The sequence below is a fragment of the Megalobrama amblycephala genome, linkage group LG7, assembly GCF_018812025.1.
Source record: "Megalobrama amblycephala isolate DHTTF-2021 linkage group LG7, ASM1881202v1, whole genome shotgun sequence".
NCBI classification, from domain to species: Eukaryota; Metazoa; Chordata; class Actinopteri; order Cypriniformes; family Xenocyprididae; genus Megalobrama; species Megalobrama amblycephala.
In genome coordinates, this window is record NC_063050.1 from 21,890,202 (window position 1) to 21,916,388 (window position 26,187).

The window sequence follows — 26,187 nt, forward strand, 5'->3', positions numbered from 1 at the left end:
TAGCGCTCCGAACCGTTGATTCGACACAAAAGATTCATAACGCTCCGAAGCTTCCTGAAGCAGTGTTTTGAAATCGGCCATCACTAAATAAGTCGTTATTTAGTTTTTTTAGCACACCAAAAATATTCTCGTCGCTTTATATTAATATTGAACTACTGTACTCACATGAACTGATTTAAATATGTTTTTAGTACATTAATGGATCTTGAGAGAGGAAATGTCATTGCTGACATTGATCCATCGGATTTCAACAAAAATATTTTATTTTGTGTTCCGAAGATTAACAAAGCTCTTACGGGTGTGGAACGGCATGAGTAATAAATGACATTATTTTCGTTTTTGGGTGAACCCTTTAAAGTTTGATGTGATTCGTGAATGAATCGTTCCTTTGAGTCATATAATTGCAATGAATCAAATTAATCATTTCACAAAACCGGTCTGACAGATTTATTTCACGAATCGAACTGAATCGGTTGACTGAGAACTGTTTTCTGATTTCGGCGGAATAGCACATTAGTCTCAAAGTGTATAAAGATATCCGATTAGAATCAATATAGCTACCTACTATTGTTATATTAAAGATTCAGCCCTTCTCTTACGGACTCGTTCATTTTAGAGCATGTAATATATCGCGTTGGGATGAAGCGGTAAAATAGAACGAACTGTTCGAAAGAACCGATTCGCGGATATGAGTCGGACTTTCCAGCACTAGTTCCAGCATTACTCACGCTCATGTGTGATGATAGGGAGGTGTTGGGTGTCACTTTGTCAACTCAGTGCGCTGAACACAAAACCACGAGCGTTTCGCCAGAGATCATTTACTTGAAGTCTACATGATTTTCGATAAATCGCACCTCTTGCCGCAAGAAACTATTAGGAAGGAAAAGAAGCACACATTGCGCGACAGTCAACGCCGAATGTGTAAAAGAAAGAGGAATATTGGTCCGTTGACTGTTTGTTGACACTCGTAAGGAGTTGTTGCGACCAGCCATGGAAGTGATACGGAGATTTATTTCCTGATGCTGCGATAAGCGTTTTCTACATAAATGTGAGTGCACCTGAGTTTGTATGCTTATATATACACAGAGAACCAGACTATAAAAGCTCAAAACAAATCCTCGTGTGTCTGTCGATGTTTTACAGACCAGTCATTACAACATTACCGTGCTTTACATTAGCAAATCTGTCCTCCTGCGTTCACAAAACCGGTTGTTGAAATCAAGAGATGCGTACTTAGTTTTTTCTATTCTGCTTGTAGGGACACGATGTTACTGGCCTCCGCCGTGGTCGTCTGGGAATGGCTCAACGAGCACGGGCGCTGGCGGCCGTACAGCCCAGCCGTGTCTCACCACATAGAGGAGGTGATAAGAAGCGATCCCCGCGGCGGCAGCGTCGTTCTAGGCCAAGCCGACAGCCGCCTGTCGCCCTACATCGTCGATCTACACTCCATGCATCAGTTCAGACAGGATACCGGTAAGATGAAAATCAGAAGCGCATCATTCTTCATGTGGCAGGCCATTCTAACATTTATTCTTTACAACGAGCTAGTTTCTGTTTTATGGATTTGTCTATTATATTGCTTGCAAGTAGTCTAATAGTGATTAGTATCTTGGAATGCCTTCATCAAGCATTCATTAAGTTACTTATTGCACTACTTATTCTTTTGCTGATAGTCACGATCCTCCTAGCGTTGACACATATACAAATACCATTGTTATACTTTAAAACTTATCAGCAAGTTTTTTAATTAAACTATAAATTAGGCATTCTGAGTAGTCTTTGTATGTTGATTCAGTAAGCAATTTCAACTAGTGAGGTAAGAAATGTTACTAATACATTAGTGTCTCATAAACTGGTACTAGTAAATCTGGAATAGATACTAGTAACTACTGCAATTACTAGTAAGCAGTGCTAATACCTAATGAACGAAACTGGAATAGAATCCAGCAACAGTTATAATACATAAGTCAAAACTGAACCACAGTTCCCCATGTAAATGTTGAAACTGGTTATGACTAACAATGGGAAAGTTAGCTGCCACTATTGGGATTATGAGTAGTAGCTAAGGAATGAGTGTTAATATGTCTTGGCGAAACTAAAGAAGATATTAGTCATTATTGGTTGCTTAAAAACAAGAACTTGTAACAGAAAATTTGTTAGTTTAATGGAGAAATTGTCAAAACGTCTTGACACAGTTAAAGGATTAGTCAACTTTCAAATAAAATTTTCCTGATAATTTACTCACCCCCATGTCATCCAAGATGTTCATGTCTTTCTTTCTTCAGATGAAAGGAAATTAAGGTTTTTGATGAAAACATTTCATTCTCCTTATAGTGGACTTCAATGGCCTCCAAACGGTTGAAGGTCAAAATTACAGTTATAGAAAATAATCCTGGAATGTTTTCATCAAAAACCTTAATTTCTTTTCGTCTGAAGAAAGAAAGACATGAACATCTTGGATGACATGGGGGTGAGTAAATTATCAGGAAAATTTTATTTGAAAGTGGACTAATCCTTTAGTGCCTCTCAGGTATAGTTAAATATACTGAAAAAAAGGAAGTGGCGAATATATATAATTTTAACATATGATGTAATATGACTTCTAAGCACATCTATGCTTATAGTAAACATTCTCTTTCAGTCTGCATTCAGCAGTTTTGATGAAGTGTAGTTGTTTGCAACTTCAACAAAATTTTAACACCCATCTACTTAGATGTATGCACTCATTTGAGTTTAAACTATCAAAGTGTTACATTGAATTATGTCTACTTTCTGCCCAGGCAGCTGTTATTTTAGATGGTTTTACATTGGCGGCAAAAAGTATTTTGATATATAAGCAAAATAAGCAAATATAATGTATTTCCATTAATTAGTGAAATATGAGACCAAGTGACATTTTAACATAAACATACAATGTATGTTATACAATTTAATATAAAAATGTAGTTTTATTTCTCAAAATTAAGACAGAAAGATTGCAAAACATCTAATGCAATGAAATTCATACATGTCCAAATACTTTTTTGAGGCCACTGTATGACTGGACTACACAAATGGAGGGAGTGAGACTATAAAGGTGCAGAAAAAAGACATGTCATGCTCTAGTAAGCACAGCTTGTTACAAAACTCCACCCTTGTGTTCTTATAAAATTTACAAAGGAAATGAGCTACTAGCACATTATCTAGGTCTGTTAGCCTGGCCTTGTAACAATCACATAGTTTTAGCCTTGTTTAAAGTATTTGAAGTCTGGTATGTAAGAGGACACTGATTAAAGTGACTCATAGCAAATTCTTGGGGCAAAGCTGCCTATTTATCCCCATGGATAAAGTGCATTGGTGTGAATAATGGTTTAGAGATACACACCCAGGCAGCTCCCAGAAATGATCTTTTTACTAACACCCAAATCATTTTGAGACTCAGGAAATGTTTTGGAACCAGACATCCCTGACATGAGGTTAGTGACAGTGTCAACCCTTATCGCTCTGTCAAGACTTGCCCTAAAAAACCTGCAAATAACTTGCTCAGATGCACTTAGACAGAGAGTGAAGTTCCACAAAGCACTACCCAGGGAAATGAGCACACTTCCAAGTGAAAGAACGAAACTATAAAGATTGATTGGGGAGAAAAGGGGAGCGGTTGTTATTGTGCAACAGGCTAGTATGCAGTTTCATCAACTCTGGGCCCCTGGGGTGCTGTCAGTTACTCTGTTTTCCATTGCAGACTGGAGATTAGTATAACACACACACACACACACACACACACACATAGAACAGGATTGTGTTTCTCCTCATCCAATGACTCTCACATGGTTAGGCTGAAGAGCTGGAGGAATGTTATAATTTCTTTCAGGCTGACCATTTTGTGAATCATTTCTGTTGGTATCACGCCCTCTTTCCCATAAACACACACACAAGACAAAAGTTTGGAATAATTTAGATTTTTAAATGTTTTTGTAAGAAGTTTCTTATGCTCACCAAAGATAGATTTATTTGCTCAAAAATACAGTAAATAAACAATAGTGTGTAATATTATTACAATTATAAATAACTTTCTATTTTAATATTTTTAAAATGTAATCTATTTCTGTGTTGGCAAAGCTAAATTTTCAACATTATTACTCCAGTCTTCAGTGTCACATAATCCTTCAGAAATCATTCTAATATGCTGATTTTGGTGCTTAAGAAACATTTCTTATTTATTTCCTATCAGTGTTAAAACAGCATTGCTGATGCTTTGATGAATAGAAAGTTTAAAAGAATAGTATTTGTTTGAAATAAAAAATCTTTTGTAACGTAATACATTATATTACAATACATGTCTTTACTGTCATATTTTAATGCATCCTTTTTGAAAAAAGTATTTCTTTTCTTTTCTTTTCTTTTCTTAACTTTTGAATTGCTGAAAATACAGCTTTGAATCACAGGAATAAATTACATTTTAAAGTAGTGATTCTTGAAATAGAAAATGTTTCTATTATAGTAATACCACAGATAAATTGGTTAAATTTTTACTGTGTTTTTAACTGCAGCCTTGGTGAGCTTAAGAGACTTCTTTCAAAAACATAAAAAAAAAAATCTTAATTAGTCCAAAATGGTTTGTGGTCTGAACTGATTTTCAGTTCTGAAACACACTTTATAAATTGTTTATGGTCCCTTTTTACAACACTTCCCCCCCTCATGCTTTAAGAAGCCTTTGTGTGCCTCATTTTTACTTAAGCCCATTGGGGTATGGGACACCCACCCGTGGTGCGAGGTGACCCTGATCCTATCCCTGATCTGGGGGGGCCCTCAAGGCATTATGAATGTAGTTCTTTTTTGGTTAAATTTGTCTAGAGCACACTTTTTTACAGAGACTGTAAATGTGTTTACACTGAAATCATAGTCATAGTTAACAATGTATGTATCCTGTTTAATCAAATACTACAGAGGTGGGATAATCCACTAGATAAGACTCGTGTCAGAGGTTTTAATGGAAAAATTTTGCATTTATAATTCATTGCATTTATTGTATCTTTTAAATTCCTTTTTTTTTTTTTTTTTTTTTTGAAAAGAAAGGGGAATAAAGTTAGTTTGAAAGAGGGAAGGGAAATGAAAATCAGGGCCATGATGGAGGCACAGAGCCAATGACAATGGAACAGATGGACAGTCTCTGTACACCTGCTGTATAGGGCTTTGTGACACTGCAAAGGTCCTGGGATCCTTAACCCAATGTCACAGTTTATGATCTGCTGAAGCACAGCCTTTTACTCCCACTCACATACTAGCACAAGCTTGCAAACTTAAGTGCAGGCAGTATGATTGGCATGTGAAAGTGGACATGGCCATCTGTTGCTGTGGCTGTAATGCTGAGAGGAGGCACAGTATTATCTAGTTTTATCTGGATTGAACTGAGACTGTAGTATTAAATAACGATTTCAGTGCACCACGATCAATACTGCCAGATCCTGATGGAATCATTTACTTTACTTATGACCAGGGCTTGATGTTAACTTGTTTGCTCACCAGCCACTGTGGCTTTTCCAAAGTTACTAGCCACTCAGCATTTTCACTGGCCACAATTTTGACCTCGATACCATGGGGCAAAAACTGCCATATAGATATTTTGGTTACACTTTACAATAAAGTTTATAATTAAACATTAGTTAATGTATTAACTAACATGAACTAACCATGAGCAATACATTTGTTACTGTATTTACTAATCTTTGTTAATGTTAGTTAATGAAAATACACTTGTTCATTGTTTGTTCATGTTAATTCACTGTGCATTAACTAATGTTAACAAGATTTTAATAATGTATTAGTAAATACTGATATTAACATTAACAAAGATTAACAAGTGCTGTATAAGTGCAGTTCATTATTAGCTCATGTTAACTAATGTAGTTAACTAATGTTAACTAATAAACCTTATTGTAAAGTGTTACCAATATTTTAATATAATCTTATAATTTGGCAGCAGGTATATATTAGGCTGCTGTCACTTTAAGACCTGACACACAGATCCATTATACTGTTAATTTAAACATTGTGTGTATTTTACTGTTTAAGCACAATATATAAGCAGCGAAAAATAACTCAGTTTAGTATAAGGTGGCTTATTTCCGTGTACTTCAGGTATGAGTACAAAATCTGCGTGAATGAGTAAAATAATGCGCAATATGTGCAGTCCCATGCTGAAATTCAAGCCCTGTAACACCAACAATATTCATCCAGAGCAAATGAAATGAGTGAGTGAGAGGAGGCGGGTTTTTGTGTGTATCTAATATGCGGAAAATAAGTATTGGAAGTGTTATTTTAGTATCAATATGTATTGATGACTTATGGGAGCGTCACACCATGTTGCTTGCAGTGCAGGAGGGGTCGAAAAACTTAAAATACATTAATTACTAGAACAATCAAATTTAGTCACAAAATGTATCACAATTTATGAAGTTATTATTATTATTATTATTATTATTATTATTATTATTATTATTATTATTTTATTAATTTTTTTATATTTTTTCAAAATCATAATGCAAAAAATCAGCACATGCAAGTACACTACCGTTCAATTTGGATCAGTAAGATTTTTTTTAAGAAATTCAGCAAAGATGTATTAAATTGATCAAAAGTCAGCATATTAGAATGATTTCTGAATGATCATGTGACACTGAAAGGAGTAATGATGCTGAAAATCACACTAATAAAAAACACTAAAGATCCTGATCTATTCCCAGCCAATTCAGTCTCACTGGACAGTGTAAACTTTTTTCTGCTTTGATAAATGGGTTTAAATTCAAAGGATTTGCAAAGCCTAACAATAGGCATTCAGTCGGTATAATGGAAGATTGACTGTTTGTTGATTGTTTGTAGTACTTACATTAGAGCCAGTGGCCCTCATTTATCAAATGAACGTAGAAACCAGCGTACACCCGAACAAAAAAATCAGCTTACGACAATGCTCACGTGTGATTCATTTAACTTTTGTATGCAGCCATTTCCGTCGCACGTATGAGCGGGAGTTGATAAATGCGGCGGCTGAAAACAATCGTCATTTAAATATCACGCCCCAAATTTTAGAAGCCTCACCCTATAGTTTACGACACAGAGAAATGTAACCCGGCCATGAAGAGGAAGTAGGCTAATCACATGAAAAAGAAATTTATCTTACTCTAAAAACACCCCTCAACCACGTAATTGCAAATAATAAAATTAACTAAATGCTTACAAACATTAATATAGGCCTATATAAACTTGGTTATTTTAGTACCTCACTCCACAGAAAATCCTTTAAATTTATTTTATTCAGAACAGAACAAGAACGAAAAATAAGTAGCTATATATTATAAATTGAAACACAAATTAGGTTATAGTGGCATTCATTATAAAGCAGAAATGAATTTATTTAAAGCAAAACTGAATTGGGCTCACATAGCCTACCTCTCTCGTTCGGGAAGAAGACAAACGTTTCCATATTCACGATGTAACATTTATTGCTTGCTGAACTACTGTTCCTTATGTAAACAAGGCTTTCTATTTCACTCTTGTTTCAATAACCACGTAAAACATCATCTTTCGCATGTGTAAAAATGTTTGGTTGGGTGTTGTGCGCGCCGACTGGTACAGATGGATAGCGGACCATTTAAACTGAGCAGTGTTAACTTTGTCTGCAATTTAGTTTGCTGATAAAGGGCTAAAATGTAAAGTAAGCAATGCTAGAACTGATATGTTGGGTCTGCGTGTGTGAGTGAGGCGCCTGCGCGATCAATTGGATATAATAAAATAAAATAATGAAAACGAATATAACGTGAGCGAAGCCTGTACTAGCCCTACTTGATGCACAGTTTTTCTCTTTTGTTTTGTTAGTCTGTGTCTTTGATTTACAGTATTGCGCTGATATTTATATTATGAAAGAAGAAAGTGGAAGGCTACTGATGTTCAAATGAAAGTTAAAGGTGCCGTAAAACGTCTTTTTAAAAGATGTAATATAGGTCTAAGGTGTCCCCTGAATGTGTCTGTGAAGTTTCAGCTCAAAATACCCCATAGATTTTTTTTTATACATTTTTTTAACTGCCTATTTTGGGGCATCATTAAATATGCGCCGATTCAGGCTGTGGCCCCTTTAAATTCTCGTGCTCCCAGCCCCTGGAGCTCGCGCTTGCCTTAAACGGCATAAACAAAGTTCACACAGCTAATATAACCCTCAAAATGGATCTTTACAAAGTGTTCGTCATGCTGCATGTCTAATCGAGTAAGTATGGTATTTATTTGGATGTTTACATTTGATTCTGAATGAGTTTGATAGTGCTCCATGGCTAAAGCTAACATTACACACTGTTGGAGAGATTTCTAAAGAATGAAGTTGTGTTTATGAATTATACAGACTGCAAGTGTTTAAAAAATGAAAATAACGACAGTCTTGTCTCTGTGAATACAGTAAGAAACGATGGTAACTTTAACCACATTTAACAGTACATTAGCAACATGCTAACGAAACATTTAGAAAGACAATTTACAAATATCACTAAAAATATCATGATATCATGGATCATGTCAATTATTATTGCTCCGTCTGCCATTTTTCGCTATTGTCCTTGCTTGCTTACCTAGTCTGATGATTCTGCTGTGCAGCTCCAGACGTTAATACTGGCTTGTCTAATGCCTTGAACATGAGCTGGCATATGCAAATATTGGGGGCGGACATATTAATGATCCCGACTGTTACGTAACAGTCGGTGTTATGTTGATATTCGCCTGTTCTACGGAGGTCTTTTAAACAAATGAGATTTACATAAGAGGAAGGAGGAAACAATGGTGTTTGAGACTCACTGTATGTAATTTTCATGTACTGAACTCTTGTTATTTAACTATGCCAAGATAAATTCAATTTTTCATTCTAGGGCACCTTTAAGGCTCTTATGAGCGAAATTAAATAACGAACTTGTGTGACATAATTTTGAACAAAATCAGGCCAAAATGAAGTTCATTTTGGGGGTTTGAAACAGCTTGCCAAAAAACTTCCTGTAAAAGTTTGCTCCGACTGGTAAACCCCTTCGAATTACTATTGGTCCATGGTGATTACGCCATAAATAGATGTGCTCTGGGGCTCTGCCTTGTTTGACATGAAAATTTCTTCTGTTCAGTCTGTCGGTCTTTGACACAGTAATGGTGGTTGTTGAAAAGGTTGATGAAAATTCAGCTTTGCCATCACAGGAGTAAATTACATTTTAAATATTTTCTTTTTTAATATATTTTAATTTCTAATAAAACTATTATATTCACTTGCCCCTGAACACACCACATTTTCTAAAAGCAGCCCCTGAGATACATAATTTCAGTGTGCCTGCCTTAAGAAATATATGCTACTTGCATATGGTTAAAAATACCACATAATCCCATAATACACGTGTTTATCATTAGCTTGACTGTATAATTCAGTGAAATGACTTCTCACAAGCAGCAAAAGAAAAAAGCATAGGCAAATAGTTATCTATATATCTGTTAACAAAAGACATTACAATAGAGCTGAGAGGGCATGACTGTGATTGAGGCAAAGAGCTGGTAAAGTGAGTTCAGACACAATAAAGGATGATCAAAGCTGATGTCTTGCTTTACTCCACCTCATTTCTGGAACGTGCTTTATAAAGTTCCATAATGTCTGCAGAATCATGCACACATAAAGTGTTTTGTACTATTTGAAGATCTAGTAGGTGTGTATGGGTGTTAAAAAGAGAACATGTCTTTTCACTTTTTTTTATGGCTTCTAGAACTCCCAGTTCTCTTCTTGTGCTAAAGTTCATGCCTCAGTGGGTCCTTTGTGCTCAGTGTTGAGTGCTCTTTGCTTAATGCTCAAATCTATTTATTCACATGTGTTTTTTTCTTACCGTTTGTGTGTCCCAGCACTGTCATGAATTCCTAAATGTATTTTGTGCATTAGCTAAATGAATGTTGCATGTTTGTCCCAGTTACTGCTTTAAATGGAAGAATTCTTGCTCTAAACACTCAAGATCCTGATCTGATCAGTCTTACTGGAAAGAGTGTAAACCCATTTCTGCTCTGATGAATGGGTTTAAATTCAAAGGATGCTCAAAGCACAACAATAGGCATTCAGTTGGTATAATAGAGGGTTGAATGCTTACATTGGAAACATTGTGCCATTATCAATCCTGCTGTTCTCTCTTATAATACCTGTTGGGTGTCATTGATTTACAGTATTGTTCTGTTACTTATATTATGAAAGAAGAAAGTAGAAGGCTACTGATGGTCAAATGAAAGTTAAGGCCCTGATGTACTTCAAGTGAAATTGAATAACAAATTGGTGTGATGTAATTTTGAACAAAGTCATGTCAAAATGAAGTTCATTTTGAGAGTTTGAAACTGCTTTATTATGGTAAACACCTTCGAACTACCATTGGTCCATGGCTATTACTCAATAAGTAGGTGTGCTCTGGGGCTCCGCTTTCTTTGACATGGAAATTTCTTCTATTTGGTCCGTCGAGGTCAGGCGTCTGTGAGTTAAAACATGAACAACATGCTGGAGAGCTGTTTTATAGTAGAAATTTAAGCTGTTATTCTAACTGAAAGAGACACTGACACTGTTTTTTCATGTTACTGTTATTCTGCTTGCTGTAAAGCAATCTGTAAGTATAAATAAACTTGACGTGACTTGACTGGAGTGCCAAATTACAGAGCTAGTGCAAACATATCCAAATTGCTATGATCAGTTTCTTTCGTAACTATTTTGTTATTGAGAGAAAAGGTGTGCATTCCATATTTGTATGTTCACCTAAACACTGCTCCCAGCAGCATTTTTACTTCAAGAGATGAACAAAAAGAACTTTGCCGTGAGTAAATCAGGGCCTTTACATGCGTAACATGTTGACTGGCTGCCTTTCTTGTAGGAAAACACTTTATTTAACATGTTAATTATATCCTGTGTTTTAATATTTGATTTATAACCCTTTTGTTTACCTCCTCAGGTACGTTAAGACCAGTGCGACGGAGTTTCTATGACCCCACCTCAGCACCAGGCCAAGGTTGGATATGGGAGTGGGAAAATGACACAGGTTCCTGGACGGCCTATGACATGGAGGTGACCATTGCCTTGCAAGCGGCACGGGACCGACAGCAACCCTGGCTGGACCTGACATCGTTGGGCTTTTGCTACTTTGTGGACTTCCAGACCATGACCCAGATTAACAGGCAAACACAGCGGCAGAGGCGCATCCAGAGACGCTCAGACATGGTTTACCCTCTAGTTACTGGGCCTCTGCCTAAAACTTCACAGGCTTGGGGTACTGGCTCAGGGACTGGAGGCATGGCTAGAGGAGTTACATCAGGTGGAGGGTCAAATGGGGCACTTCTTGGGGTAGGCGTTTCTGGTTCTACCCTGAGTAGAAAAGGAAGTGCAGTTTACCCAAGCGGGATGCTTTCTGTTTCATCTCTTGCTCCACTTGGACAGCCCTGTGCCTGCCAGCAGTGCATGCTGGTGTTGAGTGTAAAGGCAAATGGCACTGCATCACAGACACTAGGACGTGCAACAAAACCAAACAGTCCTAAATCCAGCTTTGGGACACTTCCATCCTCCTCTGCATCCATGTCTGTTTTAAACTCGTATTCTCATACACTACCACATGGCGCATCTTTAAAATGCTCACCCTCGGAAGAAGCCAAGAATTCTGCTGTTTTTGATCAGTCTTTGTCCCTTCTCACTTTGGGCACTGCCAATCTCTCAGTCTCCTCTAGCCGCCCAACGCCTTCATCTTTGCCCCCACCTCCAACTCTGCCATCATCGAATCAGCAGCCTTCATCCACCCCAAACACATCATCTTCAGCAACATTTGTGCCAACTGCCATACTTGTTAACACATCAACAAGTCCCACACCATCCACAGTTATGACGTCATCTGCAACAATGTTGGCCTCCCAGCGCTCCGCTGCCTGTGCTGCCCCAATACCACCTCGTGCCAGTCTGGCAGGGCTCAGTCGGCCTGCTTTGCAGAGAATTGCCATGGCACAGTCACGGGCCCTTATTGCCTCTGGGTAAGAAAAGGCATTTTTATTCATATACAGTACCATTACAGTACCATCGGTAAGATTTTTTGAAAGAAATTAATACTTTGATTAAGGATAAATTTTAAATTGATGGTTTCCACAAAAATGTTAAGCAGCATAATTGTTTCAAACATGGATAATAAGAAATGTTACATATTAAGCATATTAGAATTGAATTCATATTGATTTCTGAATGATCATGTGACACTGAAGACTGGAGTAATGATGCTGAAAATTCAGCTTTGCCATCACAGGAATAAATGGCATTTTTAATATTAAAATAATAATGTTCTTTCAAAAACATGAATAAATCATCCCAACCCCAAACTTTTGAACAGTAGTGTATTTTTAGGATATTATAATAATATATATATTTAGATGTATTATTTGGAGACTGAAGCCACAGTTAATTTTATTGCTGTAAATGACAAAATATAAATGCAACAATAATTATATTATATTATATTATTATGAAAGAATAAATAAACAGTTCATAATTAACAAATTAAACACTTTCTGGATGTTATCGGCATGTTCCACTGACAACCAGAAAGCGGCCAGAGGATAACCTGTGATTACTCTGATAGAAAACATTTGTGAATTTTTATGTGCATTTTGGGATATCGCATTAAAAAAAATATGCTGAAAGGAAACGCCAAGATGCGCATAAATTCTAAAAAATGCGCATAAAAAAACGAATGCGTTCAACTGAGACATGTCTAAAAAAGACGTGACTTTGCAATGTAACGGCATAACTGGACCAACCAGCAGACCAATCTCTTTGCACACCTTCTGAAATGCTGTTTTGGTTCAGTATAATTACCTCCCATAACTATAGCAAGTTAACATGACACCATTTATTGTGTTTCGTCTGCGAGCTCTGAGGATTAATATATTATATATACGAATTACGAACGTTATTATTCAGTGGCTTCTCCTTCATCAACTTCCATTTTTCTTAGTGATATTTATCGCCAGTTTATCATTAAGTGACGATTTTGTTCTCTTCAGCTCACTGGATTGAAACGGTGCTTTATCTGCAAATGTTTAATGCGATATTCCAATTTTGTGCATAAGTTAAATTTGCAACTTTGGATGGAAACATAGCTAGTGTGTTCATGTTTTTCCCCCTCTTCTGTGTAGGAATGTGTTTCTCACGTTTCTCACACTGCTAAATCATCCATGTCTGCTCTGTTTGATGACCATCTGGGGACAGAATGGTCTTATTCGTTCCATCCCCACCCCCTTTATGTCTATAGCTGTTTTTGTGGCTTTTCCCGCAGCTCTCAGTGGTGATTTCGTGTTCAAGCTGGGTTTCTGCAGCAACCTTTGTTGACATGAAATGGGCTGGTCTGCATTAGCAACACAATGCTGTCTCACTAAAGCATTTGACATCGTAGAGTGTGTGTGCATGTCTATGTTATGAAGGAGTTGGGGTAACGAGCAAAAGGTTTTGACATTGAATGTTGTAACAATTGTGTCCCAGTGTTTCCTGAAGCATTAGATGTGACTTTGGTGATGGGGGTTTGGGATGTAGCTAGGGTGGATTGAAGTTCTGGACGCCTTTAAGAATAACCTGCATTTAGATACAGCCAGAGGTAGAATTTAGATAGTATTTTTACCCTCTTGCATCTTAGTTTGATGATATTAATATATTGATCAATATAAACTGTACCTAGACTATATTATAAAGCAAATACAAAAAAAAAAAAAAGAAAACAACCTATCATCATGTCTGGTGCTCTTTGTAATGGAATGTTCTGTTTCAGACGTAAAGCCATCTGGAGTCATAGAGCAGCAGTTGTTGAGCGTGTGTGTGTGTGTGTGTGTGTGTGTGTGAGAGAGAAAAAAAACAGACATGTCTGTTGTATAGACAAGATCAAGGGTTCAGTGGAGGTCAAAAGCTTCCCTGTTGGCCTTACCCAAACAGCCATCCACCCTCCCATGTCTGATACTTCTGTTTTTCAATGGAAAACAAAACAGGCATATAAATATAAACTACTGCTGCAGTATTGATGATTGGGTAAAATGCATTAGTAACCAGTCATGTCATCATTTTAAGCAAACCCTCAACAAGTCCTTCTTTTACCGCTTAACCACTTCAGCATATTTGGTTCAGTTTTCACTTTCGTGTGAAAAACATCATATGCTGCAAATAAAGTGCAAATAAAGTGTGCCTTAAACTCCATTCAAGAGAAAAAAACGTGGCAATATACAGTGGTGTTTTATTTTTCATTGCTATTGTGGTGTTGTTTATTACAGATTCACCTGTCCCTAAAAGTCACACTGCAGCTTTTTTTTTTTTTTTTTTTTTTGTCAACTGACGTATCTTTTGCTGGCATCAGAACATTATTGTTATGTGAGTATCGGAAGGAAGGGAGCATGACAATAGGGATATGTAACCGTAAACGGAGGTATTGCTATTTAGGTCAGCTATGTACCTGTTACAATTGAAATTAAGCTATTCAAAAATGTTTCCAAATCACACATTTTGTTCTGTTATGCACAGACACACAGGAAGGTTTTCGACCAGGGGGGCTCAACAAACTCCCTATGGGGACTCAAGATGACTTACAGACACCCTGTGGTGAAAATTTTAATGTTGTTTATGTTGTTTATATGTCTACATGGTGTTTTTAATATGCTTTAAAGAGATAGTTCACCCAAAAATGAACATTTGATGTTTATCTGCTTACCTCCAGGGCATCCAAAATGTAGGTGACTTTGTTTCTTCAGTAGAACACAAATTATGATTTTTATCTCCAACCGTTGCCATCTGTCAGTCGTATAATGCATGCCAATGGCAACACAATCTATAAGAGTCAAAAAAATAAGCATAGACAAATCCAAATTAAACCCTGCAGCTCATGACGGCACATCGATGTCCTAAGACACTAAATGATCAGTTTGTGTGAGAAACCAACAGTATATATATCATTTTTTACCTCTAAAACACCACTATGTCCATCTGCGTTCAGCACTCGGTTAGTGAGGTCTGATCGCACTCTGACAACGCAAGTGATGTCTCGCGCATATACTTCAATGAGTGCGAGACATCACTTCCATTGTCAGAGCGCAATCAGACCTCACTAACCGAGTGATGAACGCAGTTGAACATGGTGGTGTTTTAGAGGCCGAGCCGCAGGGTTTAATTTGGATTTGTCTATGCTTGTTTTTTGACTGTTTCTTATAGATTGTGTTGCCATTGACATGCATTATATGACTGACAGACTGCAACGGTTGGAGTTAAAAATCATCATTTGTGTTCTACTGAAGAAACAAAGTCACCTACATCTTGGATGCCCTGGGGGTAAACATCAAATTTTAATTTTTGGGTGAACTATCCCTTTAAGACAAACCATGTGCAAATTCATATGGGTCGTTCCGTGTCAAATCAACCAGAGGTCCCCGCTCAAATTTTTGATTTTGTTAGTATTTTTTCTGTTGAAGGACAAGCATAAATAGTTATGAAAGCCAAAATGTTAAATGTCACAGATATATATTTTATGAATAATCCACTATTTTGTAGAGGGGGGTCAAAATGACAATTTTCACCTGAGATTTGGAGCCAAATTACAAAGGTGTATAAATGATTTTAAAAAGATGGCAGCATCATTATTTTAACAGAGATTGGTAGGTCTGTTAGTAAAATCTGTTGACTTAGCAATCTTTGTTTCATTATATGTCAACAGTGACAGTTCAAAAATGGTAAAAAGCACTTCTTGTGTTTTTTGTTTGTTTGTTTGTTTGTTTGCATGCCTGTAACTCAAGAAGTATTAAAGATATCTTAATATTCTTTTAGATTCTGGTTCTTAACAAACTTTCTTTTTGATATTTTTACATTTTAAAGGCCCTCAATGGTTCATTCCCAGAGATATGGAGATCTTAATGCGGATCCATTAGTAAATTGGTAAAATGTACAAATTTTCAGTGGTCAAAAACCAAATCTGGGTCACTTTGTATACAGCTTATACTTTTTTCATTTAAAGAGGAGGTGCACACCTGAGTTCAGAAGACAATGTTCACATCATCCAAACGTACCGAACTCTGATGTAAATTGAACCCGAGTGTGCACCAAAAGTGACAAAACAAGTGTTAAAATTGGCTAAAACAACTAAAAATCAAGATATTTCACAGTATTTGGCCAACTTACCATCCAGTAAATAAAAAGACAAGTGTGGGAAAACATTACAGACAGGACCATTGAAGGTTTGAAGAGGGAAGTAAAAGGGCTGTATATTAGAGTTGCTTTTTTTTTATTTATTTATTTATTTTTTTTGCCTTTTGTTATTTTGTTTCCCATTTTTCACACTGATTTGACCAAAAATGTGCTTATATAAGAGTAAAATAGTATTTTGATGCTTAGCCGAAAGTGTCAAATTGCACTTTCAGTTAAGTATCATATTACTGTTGATGTTGGAAGAAGAACAATGGTTTATGTGCATGCTAGTCGTTGAACAAGTACTTCACGTTGAACTTTTGAAATTTAATAGGTTGGCAGAAGATACTTGGTAATGAAGAAATTGGTAATGTCTGTGTTCTAGTTTTACACAACATTTAATAATCATCTTACAGAAGTAAGTTCCGAGGAAGCAAACACTGAATTATGGTTGCCTCTACATGAGATTGTCACTACACTGTTATCGTGTCCAAAAGAATTCATGATAACGACATTATTGCAGTACCTATTGGAATTTTGGGGGAAAAAAGTTGTTAGTTGAATTCATCTTTGACTCTTTATTTGGTGTAGTATTAACAGTAATATAACTATTTATTTTTTGGAATGGCTCTGTATATTGTGACACCTCTACACTTAATAAAATCTTCAAGTTCAAGAGGGAAAAATACTGCAGTTTTGAAGTTTGTAGGTTCATTGTGTCCATTGCTTTTATGAAACAAATGGTTGTCAGTATGAAACAGAATCGATAATCTTTTCTTTCATATTGTGATGAAAATCTGTCTGTCAAATTACTTAATCTGTTGGTTTGACTCTTTGGAAAGAGTGTCAGTGTGTTCATTGGACTTATAGTGTTATTTTATTGTTGTTTTTTTCCCTCCTAGAGTACCGACAGTACCAGTGAAGAACCTTAATGGCTCCAGCCCTGTCCATCCGGCTTTAGCTGGTAGGAAAACAAGATACATTCTTAATACACTATCAGAAATTGTTTAAAATAAAAATAAGTGACATGTTGCAGTTTATTAAAACATATGCATTATGATGCATTGCAGGTATTACTGGTATTCTGATGAGTGCAGCAGGACTACCTGTATGTTTGACCCGTCCACCAAAACTGGTTCTGCATCCTCCACCTGTCAGCAAGAGCGACATCAGACCAATTCCTGGCATTGGGCACTGTTGCCGCAAGACCACCAAAAAACAAGCCCGCAAAGGTAAAGAATCTATGTACTTATAGACATTTGTTTTTGTTGTTTGTTTGTTTTACAGATAAATACATTGTACTGTAGAAGTTTGTTTCTGAAAGCTGCTATTGAGGAAGCAAGGACCAAAATCCCTAAGGAAGTTTGCGTGCAGCTTTTTAATCCATGCCACAAAATATTCAGGCTGTTCTGTTGGCAAAAGTGGTCTTGATTAGTATGACAGATTTAGGCTTGAGGCAACCACTGAAATGCAACGGTCACCAATCACTACCAGCTGTTCCCATCAATTGTCATTCAGCAGATTTATACACAAAACAAATTTGAAATCTCATATTGCATACACTGCAAAATGCTTTTCTTACTTAAGAGTTTTTTGTCTTGTTTCCAGTCCAAATATCTAAATATTCTTAAATTAAGAAGCATTTTCTAGACAAGTAAAAATTATTGTCTTGTTTTCAGAAAAAAAAAGTCAAAATGTGAATTTTTCCTTAAAACAAGCAAAATAATCTGCCAGTGGGGTAAGGAAAATAATCTTATTTCAAACCAAAAACAACAATTGGGCAGATTATTTAGCTTGTTTTAAGGAAAAACTCACTTATTTTGACTTTTTTTCTTTTTTTTCTTAAAATCACAATTTTTACTTGTCTAGAAAATGCATCTTAATTTAAGAATTTTTAGATATTTAGACTGGAAACGACAAAAAAATCTAAGTAAGAAAAGCTTTTTTTGCAGTGTACTAAACATAAGTGATTTGTTTTCCAGGTAAAACACCGGAGGAAGTGGTAAAAAGGTACTTACAGAAGGTCAGGAATCCACCAGAAGAAGTAAGACATACTTATTATTTTATGTCATTAATCTCTGTGATCTAATCCTTTTCTGTAACTGTTTTTGGCTTCAGACCTAGATGATATCTGAGTTGGCAGCAAAGGTTGCACACAGGGCAGATAGTACCGTAGATCTGGAAAACATGTAGAGACAGGAAAAGTTAGCGCCTTTTCCAAAGGCACATCAGTTTATTTTAGAATGAATTTTACTTTAAACATTTCTCTCAAATCGTACAAAATAAACATGAAATTCTGCGTGCGTGCACACATATAAGTGCATACTGTGCATACACATATACTGTATACTGTGCATACATGTATAAATGCACTACTGTAACAATAAGTGTTTTTCTTTAAATTAAGGATTGTATTGTGCAATATAATTCCACAGTATTTTGGTGCAAATTCATTAGTCATACTTTAATTAATAAAAATATTTAACACCAAATTGTTATAAATTGAACAAAACCTCACAGGTTTAATCATTCTAAATATCACAAGATAACAAATTAATAACTCTAATAAAAACTATGTATATGCAGCCTTACAAAGATACATACAGAACACTCACGTTAAGCAGTATGTACTTTATAGCTAAACACAACATCTTGATTGTTATATTGTCGAAACATGTAAACTATATTATTTATCATCCAGCGATATATTAAAAAGTTGGATATATAGTACATCATACTTATTCTGCATGCTCAAGTAAAGTAATATATACTATATTGCAAATCATAGCTGCATGATTGTTTGATATTGTCACAAAAAAGTACACTGATTTTATCCATTTATACACACACTTTATCGTCATACACACATAAAGCAATATATTGTGTACTATATAGCAAATCTCAACTGCTTGATTGCTTGTGTCTTTGCAAAATGTTACTATATTATTGTCCAGCTCTTATATAAAGTTGGTTATATATATTAGTTATATGTCCAGCTTTATCTGCATACACACATACAGTATACTCGCGTAGGGCTATATGGCAATTCTCAGTTGCTTGATTGCTTGTATCGTCACAAAATATAAACTATAGTATTGCCCAGCTCTAATCTAAATGGGATTATAACGTATGAACTATGCAAGTTTATATATATATATATATATATATATATATATATATATATATATATATATATATATATATATATATATATATATATATATATATATATATATATAATGACCCAGACTGCATTAGATACCAGGATAAACATTTTTTGTTCTGATTACAATGCCTTTTGTGTGGTGATTTGTTGGTTACCAAAATCATAAAACCATTGAAATTCAAGAGACATTTAGAAACCAAACACTCCATCTAAAAAGACACTCTGGACATAATAAGACTGGCTGGATATAAAATGTCACATCTTATTGGCTAAAGGAGCATGTAAAAAAACAAAAAACAAAAAAAAAACATCAATTTCTTAACCTTTTATATCTGCGTGTTGGCTAATGGCATGTTATTTCAGTATTGTGTATTTTCTTTCAGGATTGCACTATCTGTATGGAGGCTCTGGGGGGGCCCTCAGGGTATAAGGGTCCAGGTGTAGCAAGTGTTTCACGTGCAGAGTCGGTCGGACGACTAGCGCAATGTGGGCATCTTTATCACCTGCAGTGCCTAGTGGCCATGTACAACAATGGCAACAAAGATGGCAGTCTGCAGTGTCCAACATGCAAGACAATATATGGAGTAAAAACAGGCAACCAGCCGCCTGGTAAGATGGAGTACCATGTCATCCCACACTCACTTCCAGGACACCCAGACTGCAAAACCATTCGCATCATCTACAACATACCGCCCGGGATACAGGTATAACTAAACCATATTTTTTATATAATATAATATAATATAATATAATATAATATAATATAATATAATATAATATAATATAATATAATATAATATAATATAATATAATATAATATAATATAATATAATATAATATAATATAATATACAGGAAATAAGTTTTTAAAATTATATGAATATTATTTCTTATATATAAAGTTATATTCAAAAAAGTTAGATTGTAGTCCATTTTCAGAGCATCTTGGTTGCATTTAAACTTGGCCTACACGCAATCATTATCATATTAATAAAATATCTTCTCTCTTGTCTTTCTCAAGGGTCCTGAGCATCCAAATCCACAGAAGCCTTTCACTGCACGAGGATTTCCCCGTCATTGTTATCTCCCAGACAATGAAAAAGGACGCAAGGTAAGTCCTACCAACCGTACAGTGCGTATGAAAAAAACTTAACCTCCTACACTACCGTTCAAAAGTTTGGGGTTGGTAAGATTTTTTTTTTAAATGCTTTTTTTTTTTTTTTTTTTTTTATATAAATTCCTTTAAAAGAAATCTTACTGACCCAAATTTTTCATAGTTTGTGTACTTTTTTTCTTCTTCTTTTTTTAAATGTCACTGCACTATATGGAATTGTTTGTCAGTTACTGGTCAACCGAAATAAACCGGAAACATATCTCTATATAAACATGTCGTCCCCTTGGAATTATAACTGCATTCTGAGCAGTTTTGAGATTCAAAGCTTCAAAGTTTTTGCATTGCATACAACTTTGTAGATAGAACCTTTTTATATTGATTTCTAAGTAAAAAGTCCCAAAATGTACACAACATTAAAAAAAAAAAAAAAAACATAATGTAAATAAGTTGTCATAGAATAAGAATATGTGAATAACTCAATTTTGACAAAAATGTCAGATAGATCCTTATAATTCCAAGGGGAAGGTATTGTGAATTATTGTGTGGATGTGAAATTTATTATTAGTACTTATTTTATTTACCCCTTTAATATGACATCTTTATCATTATTTGGTGCAGCCAAGTCACAAACAGTTTCTCCCATCTCAAGTTAATCTTAAATATAGAGTAGTATTTCATCTTTCATATCTCCGAAAAGTCTTTAGTTTTATCATATTTATAAAAGATACATGCGCTGTACCGAGTCTTTCAGAAAAAAGCCGAGCTCCTGGAGGCGTGCCTGCCGTGGGCAGAGCTAAAGTGTCACGAGCGCATGCAAGCTGCGACATCATTATAAATAAAAAGGAAACACAAACATTCATGTTGTTTACATTATATGCACTTGCACGCCGATTGCCAACAAAACACAGACATCTGATTTACTCAGAGATTTCTATTTTACTCACCACCTGTGATCTGTAAATCCAGCGCCGAACTAGGACTTGTTTACAAAGCATTCATCACTGAAATTCCGGGAACAAACAAACACACAACTGTGCTACTGTAATAAAATTGACTGATATTCAAGGGTGTAAAATACTGTAATTTCTTTCTTACTTTGCAATCTAATGGATATTTTTCTTAAATGAGACTGATGATGTATGCAGCATTCAAAGGGTGCAGCCCCTGAATTGGGACACAGCCATTGTTGAAAAATCTCTCGGCTTCCGTCACCCGAACGAAGCGCGTTGATGGGCGTGCTCTTGCTCTTGCTCTGGGTGATGTGTGTGTGCATGCTTATCAGGGAGAAGTGCCTATACAAGGAATTCCGCCCTTTATTACGTGATAAAGGACCATACTAGAAAAAAAATTGGTGAAACATGTCCACAACCGGAAGTTGTATATTTGGCACAGAAATACTCTGTCATATGTTTTGACCCGGATGAGATAAAACTTCTAAAAAATACATAGTTTTTAGTATGAAAATGAAACTTTAGATACTGTCAAATTACATAATTTATTTAATTTTTTTAATTATTATTTTTAAATGTAAGGGATATAACCATTTAAACTAAATTGTTACACCTTTTGCGGGTCTGTTTCGACCTGGAAGTGAACTGTGGCTTTACACATGAAATTATGACAAATTAAATGACATTGAATTAATGTCTGTTTGTAAATCAGAAATTCATAGACCAAATAGTCTAAATTTGAAAAATGAAAGAGGGTTTGAAAAAGGAGAGGTCCATATTTTACTCTTCTGCCACCTATTGATGAACCACTGCAGCATGAAAAAGAGATTAAGAATGCATGTCATCTTTTTTTATGCAAGTAAAATTAATATATTTTGTTTGAAAACATTTCATAATATTAATGGTGTTTTGATAGAACAACAATGTGTAGTTTTCATAAATTTAGACTGTTTTGAGCAGTCATGAGTTTTATTTTCAAAGGAATTTATTGAAGTCAATGGATTTCTTACTGGTAATTCTCATATGTCCTTGTAAATTTATTATAATGATATATTCAAATACAATTTCTCATAAATATTGATAAAACAAATGTGTTCTTGCATCACCCTGGTTTTTGCTGTAGTTCTTGTAAAATTTTGTATTTAAAAAAATGTATCTTTTTTTATTAATAAAAAGGGGGTAAATGTAGTAACAACATGGTAAAAACATGGCAACATTCAAAAACCTTAAAAAATTTGTGCATTCACTCAATCAGAAGCTACTGATCAGAAACATATTTTTAGTAGAGAAACATTTTTCATTAGCTTTTTTTTTTTAATGCATTGCAAGGATTAAGGTTACTTTTATTAGTATTGCAAAAATTAGTATTGCAATGTTTTATTGATGTTAAACCAAATGGCACCAAAAAGGGCCTTAGAACACTTTAAGATTTAATGTAGTTTTAATTATTATTGAAGGTTTACAATTATATCAATATGTTGTCCATTTCATAGGTCTTAAGGCTTTTGTTGGTGGCGTGGGACCGACGGCTGATTTTCTCAGTGGGAACCTCCAGCACCACAGGAGAATCAGACACTGTCATCTGGAATGAGGTCCATCACAAGACAGAGTTTGGCTCCAATCTTACTGGACATGGCTTTCCAGATTCTGGCTATCTCGACAATGTGCTGGTGGAGCTTAAAGCCCAGGGCATCACTGAAGACGAGGAACAGCAGCTGTGAGAAATGATGGTACTAGATGTGCATTTGAAATAGGAAGCACAGAAATATGTGTGATTTAAATATGAAAATAACTAATGTGACCAACTGGTACAGATAACTGTGTGAATTAGCACAAGTCGGTGTTTATTCTATAATCTCAATACGAAGTACTTGGGCATGAAGTAACACAACTAAGATGATATTTGGTTAAAGGTGAAAGATAGGTTTGAAGGAAAAAGGAAAGAAAGGAATGTGTGAAAAGCAAGAATGAGAGGTGGAGGGGACTCATGTCGTAGAAAAACAAGGGAATTGAAAGGCTTAAGAAAATGCTAGTTAATGAAGCAGCAGAGATGTTTTATATGCTTAAGTTATGTTGTTTTGTGAGTTTGTGTAAGTTGTGTAAAACAGTCAACTCTTGTACCTCTAACTGGAAGCTGTTTACTAAAACTGAGAAGTATAGTTTGCTATACTGTTATACTGAGAAGTATATAGTTATAAATGCTTGTATTATAATTTGTATTTTCATACATCATTCCATGTATTCAAAATGTATTGAGAACTTGTACTATTTTTGTAAGGGTCAAAATAGAGCAGCAGTTTTAATATCAAATTGATTTCAAAATGAGTTTTATGGAAACATTGAATTATGCTGGTTTATATGAAGCATGAGAACCCCAACTAATTGTTGTTCTTCAGATAATATAAGAGTACTTGACATGATCATTGAGGAAAAAGATGTCCAATGCATCTAATAGTTATACGTTATGAAATCTCACCTGTTCACGGTACAGAAAACACATTTGGTGGTTTAAGCTAAAAGAAGTGCTACTTCACTACGAGTACAGCATTACATATGTTCAGCCTTAATACAGAAGAATAAGCAAATGAATTAAGATTGAGCTGGATACAGTGAAATGATAGAAGAATATCAAGCACTTCATAGGATAGATGGGTAGAGAGATAGTTTAAACTTTAATGATCCCCAAGGGTCAGTTTAGTAATCGTTTGCCAAAATGAATTTTGCAAACTCAAGGATTTTGTATAAAATATGATTTAGCTCTTTTTAACTGTCCTTGTACTGTTTTTAGGCCAGTCTGTATGTTAGGTCATTTATTGACCTGTTTTATAATGATTCACTTCTAATGACCTAAAGAACGTGCCATTGTTTGGGATGAATGTATCTGTGCATGTGGATACTTGCGTGTGTGAGCCCATGCATCATGTGTATGCTTGCATTTGTGCTTGATTAAACATAAGAGTGTATGCCATGCATTCACCACCCAGAGGTACAGAGCGTTACTCATCTGTTTAATGTTCTTCATGTATTTCTCTTTTATATTGATGTTTTCTTCTATTTTCATAGTTTACTATATTTTAAGAATGTTTCATATTGAGAATTTTTACACTTAAAGATGAGCCTCAACTGTTTTTGGTTTCTTTTTGCCTGCCTACAACAATAAATGCCATTTTTGTTCACATGAATTGTAGAGTTTTCTCAAGTTGTGAAAAAAATAATGTGAAGTGTTTGTAATCTGATAAAACCCAGCAACCTCTCCTTGCATTAAAGGGATAGTTCACCCAAAAATGAAATTCTGTCATCATTTACTCTACCTCATGTCATTCCAAACTGTGTGAGGATGAAACTCGTTGGTTCTCGCACGTCAAGCAAGCATGCTTATTGCTTGAGCTTCCATTTACCACAACTGGTGTGAGTTGATGAATGTTAATGCTTGAATAAAAGCCTAAATTAAAACTTCAGCATGTAAAGTGATCGTGTCTCTTCAGATAATTTGGACTAAACTCAATTCATATAAATTAGTTTAACAATCTCTTTATGAACTTTTTGAAGCGTCAAAGTGTCAGCTGCGTAATCTCTCGGATTTCATCAAAAAGTACTTAATTTGTGTTCTGAAGATGAACGAAAGTCTTACAGGTTTGGAACAACTTGAGGGTGAGTAAATGATGACAGAATTTCATTTTTGTGTGGACCCTTTGATGATCTAATAAAAAAAAAAAAATTTTTTTTTTTTTTTTAATATCAACTGAACCAACTGATGAGCAACTGTAACTCAGGTTGCTCAAGAAGTTAATGCTGGTTCTGATAGAAAAGTGTCAGAAATACACTGCATCGTAGTTTGTTGCATATGGGGCTGCATTGCCGCACACCAGTCAGGGTGCCACAAAGCAAAAATGGTTCAGGAATGGTTTGAAGAGCACAACACGTTTGAGGTGTTGACATGTACTTTAATTTACATTTACATGTACATCTAAATTAACCTTAGCCATAAGGCAGAGTGATTAACTCACAAACTTAAAAATGGCACTTCATGAGGAAAAGGTTGCCAACACCAATTTGACTGAAATGGTTAATGAATTAATAATTAAATGAACTTTATTTCTTATGGGATTGCTAATAAGTTGCTTATGTTCATTGTTTTCGTGACAGGTCACTCTCAAAATCCCATATCACCTGTTATGCCATTTTATTTAAAAAGGCAAAGTAGAAAAGGAATAATAATTTAAAAAAAATCTCTCATGTCAGTAACCATGTTTTATCACTTTTTGTCCACCAGAGGGAGCTGTTCACTCTGTTCTGAAACTGTGAGAGGCTTATGTTCAGACTTTGATTACCATTGACATATCTGATAGCTTTCTGTCTCTTCATTGACAGCCTATGCAACTACCACTTTCAAGGCCCAGAAAGGTAGTAACGACATAATTAAAGTAATCCATGTGACATCAGTGGTTTTACCTCAATTAAGCGACGTGAGTGCTTTGTGCAAAAAACAAAAAAACTTAATTTACAAACTGTTCATCTGCAATGCGTGTGAAAATGAAAATGAGAAAGTTTTTTAAATAAGTTTTATTTTATTTCAGTTAACATTTACTTTGTGACAATTTTTTATAATTTTAGTTTGTTAACTATACCCTTGGCATAATATGGATTAGCATTTGATTAAATTTAATCGATTAAGAGTGTAAATTTTGCATGAAAACATGGCAGTCATTAGTAACATTAATTCTACTGTATATGCATTAGAAACTTAATCACCAAGTTGT

The 26,187-nt window shown here is 35.3% G+C and overlaps 1 protein-coding gene across 1 annotated transcript; it reads left to right on the forward strand.

The window, feature by feature from the left end:
• The first annotated feature begins 698 nt into the window (after window positions 1–698).
• On the forward strand, window positions 699–24,712 carry dtx4b (deltex 4, E3 ubiquitin ligase b). Its single transcript, XM_048196581.1, has 9 exons — window positions 699–1,048; window positions 1,259–1,473; window positions 10,965–12,027; window positions 17,101–17,162; window positions 17,269–17,430; window positions 18,181–18,242; window positions 19,748–20,068; window positions 20,385–20,474; window positions 22,921–24,712. Coding segments are annotated over exons 1-9 (2,205 nt in total). The 5' UTR covers window positions 699–1,046; the 3' UTR covers window positions 23,149–24,712.
• Window positions 24,713–26,187: the final 1,475 nt, after the last annotated feature.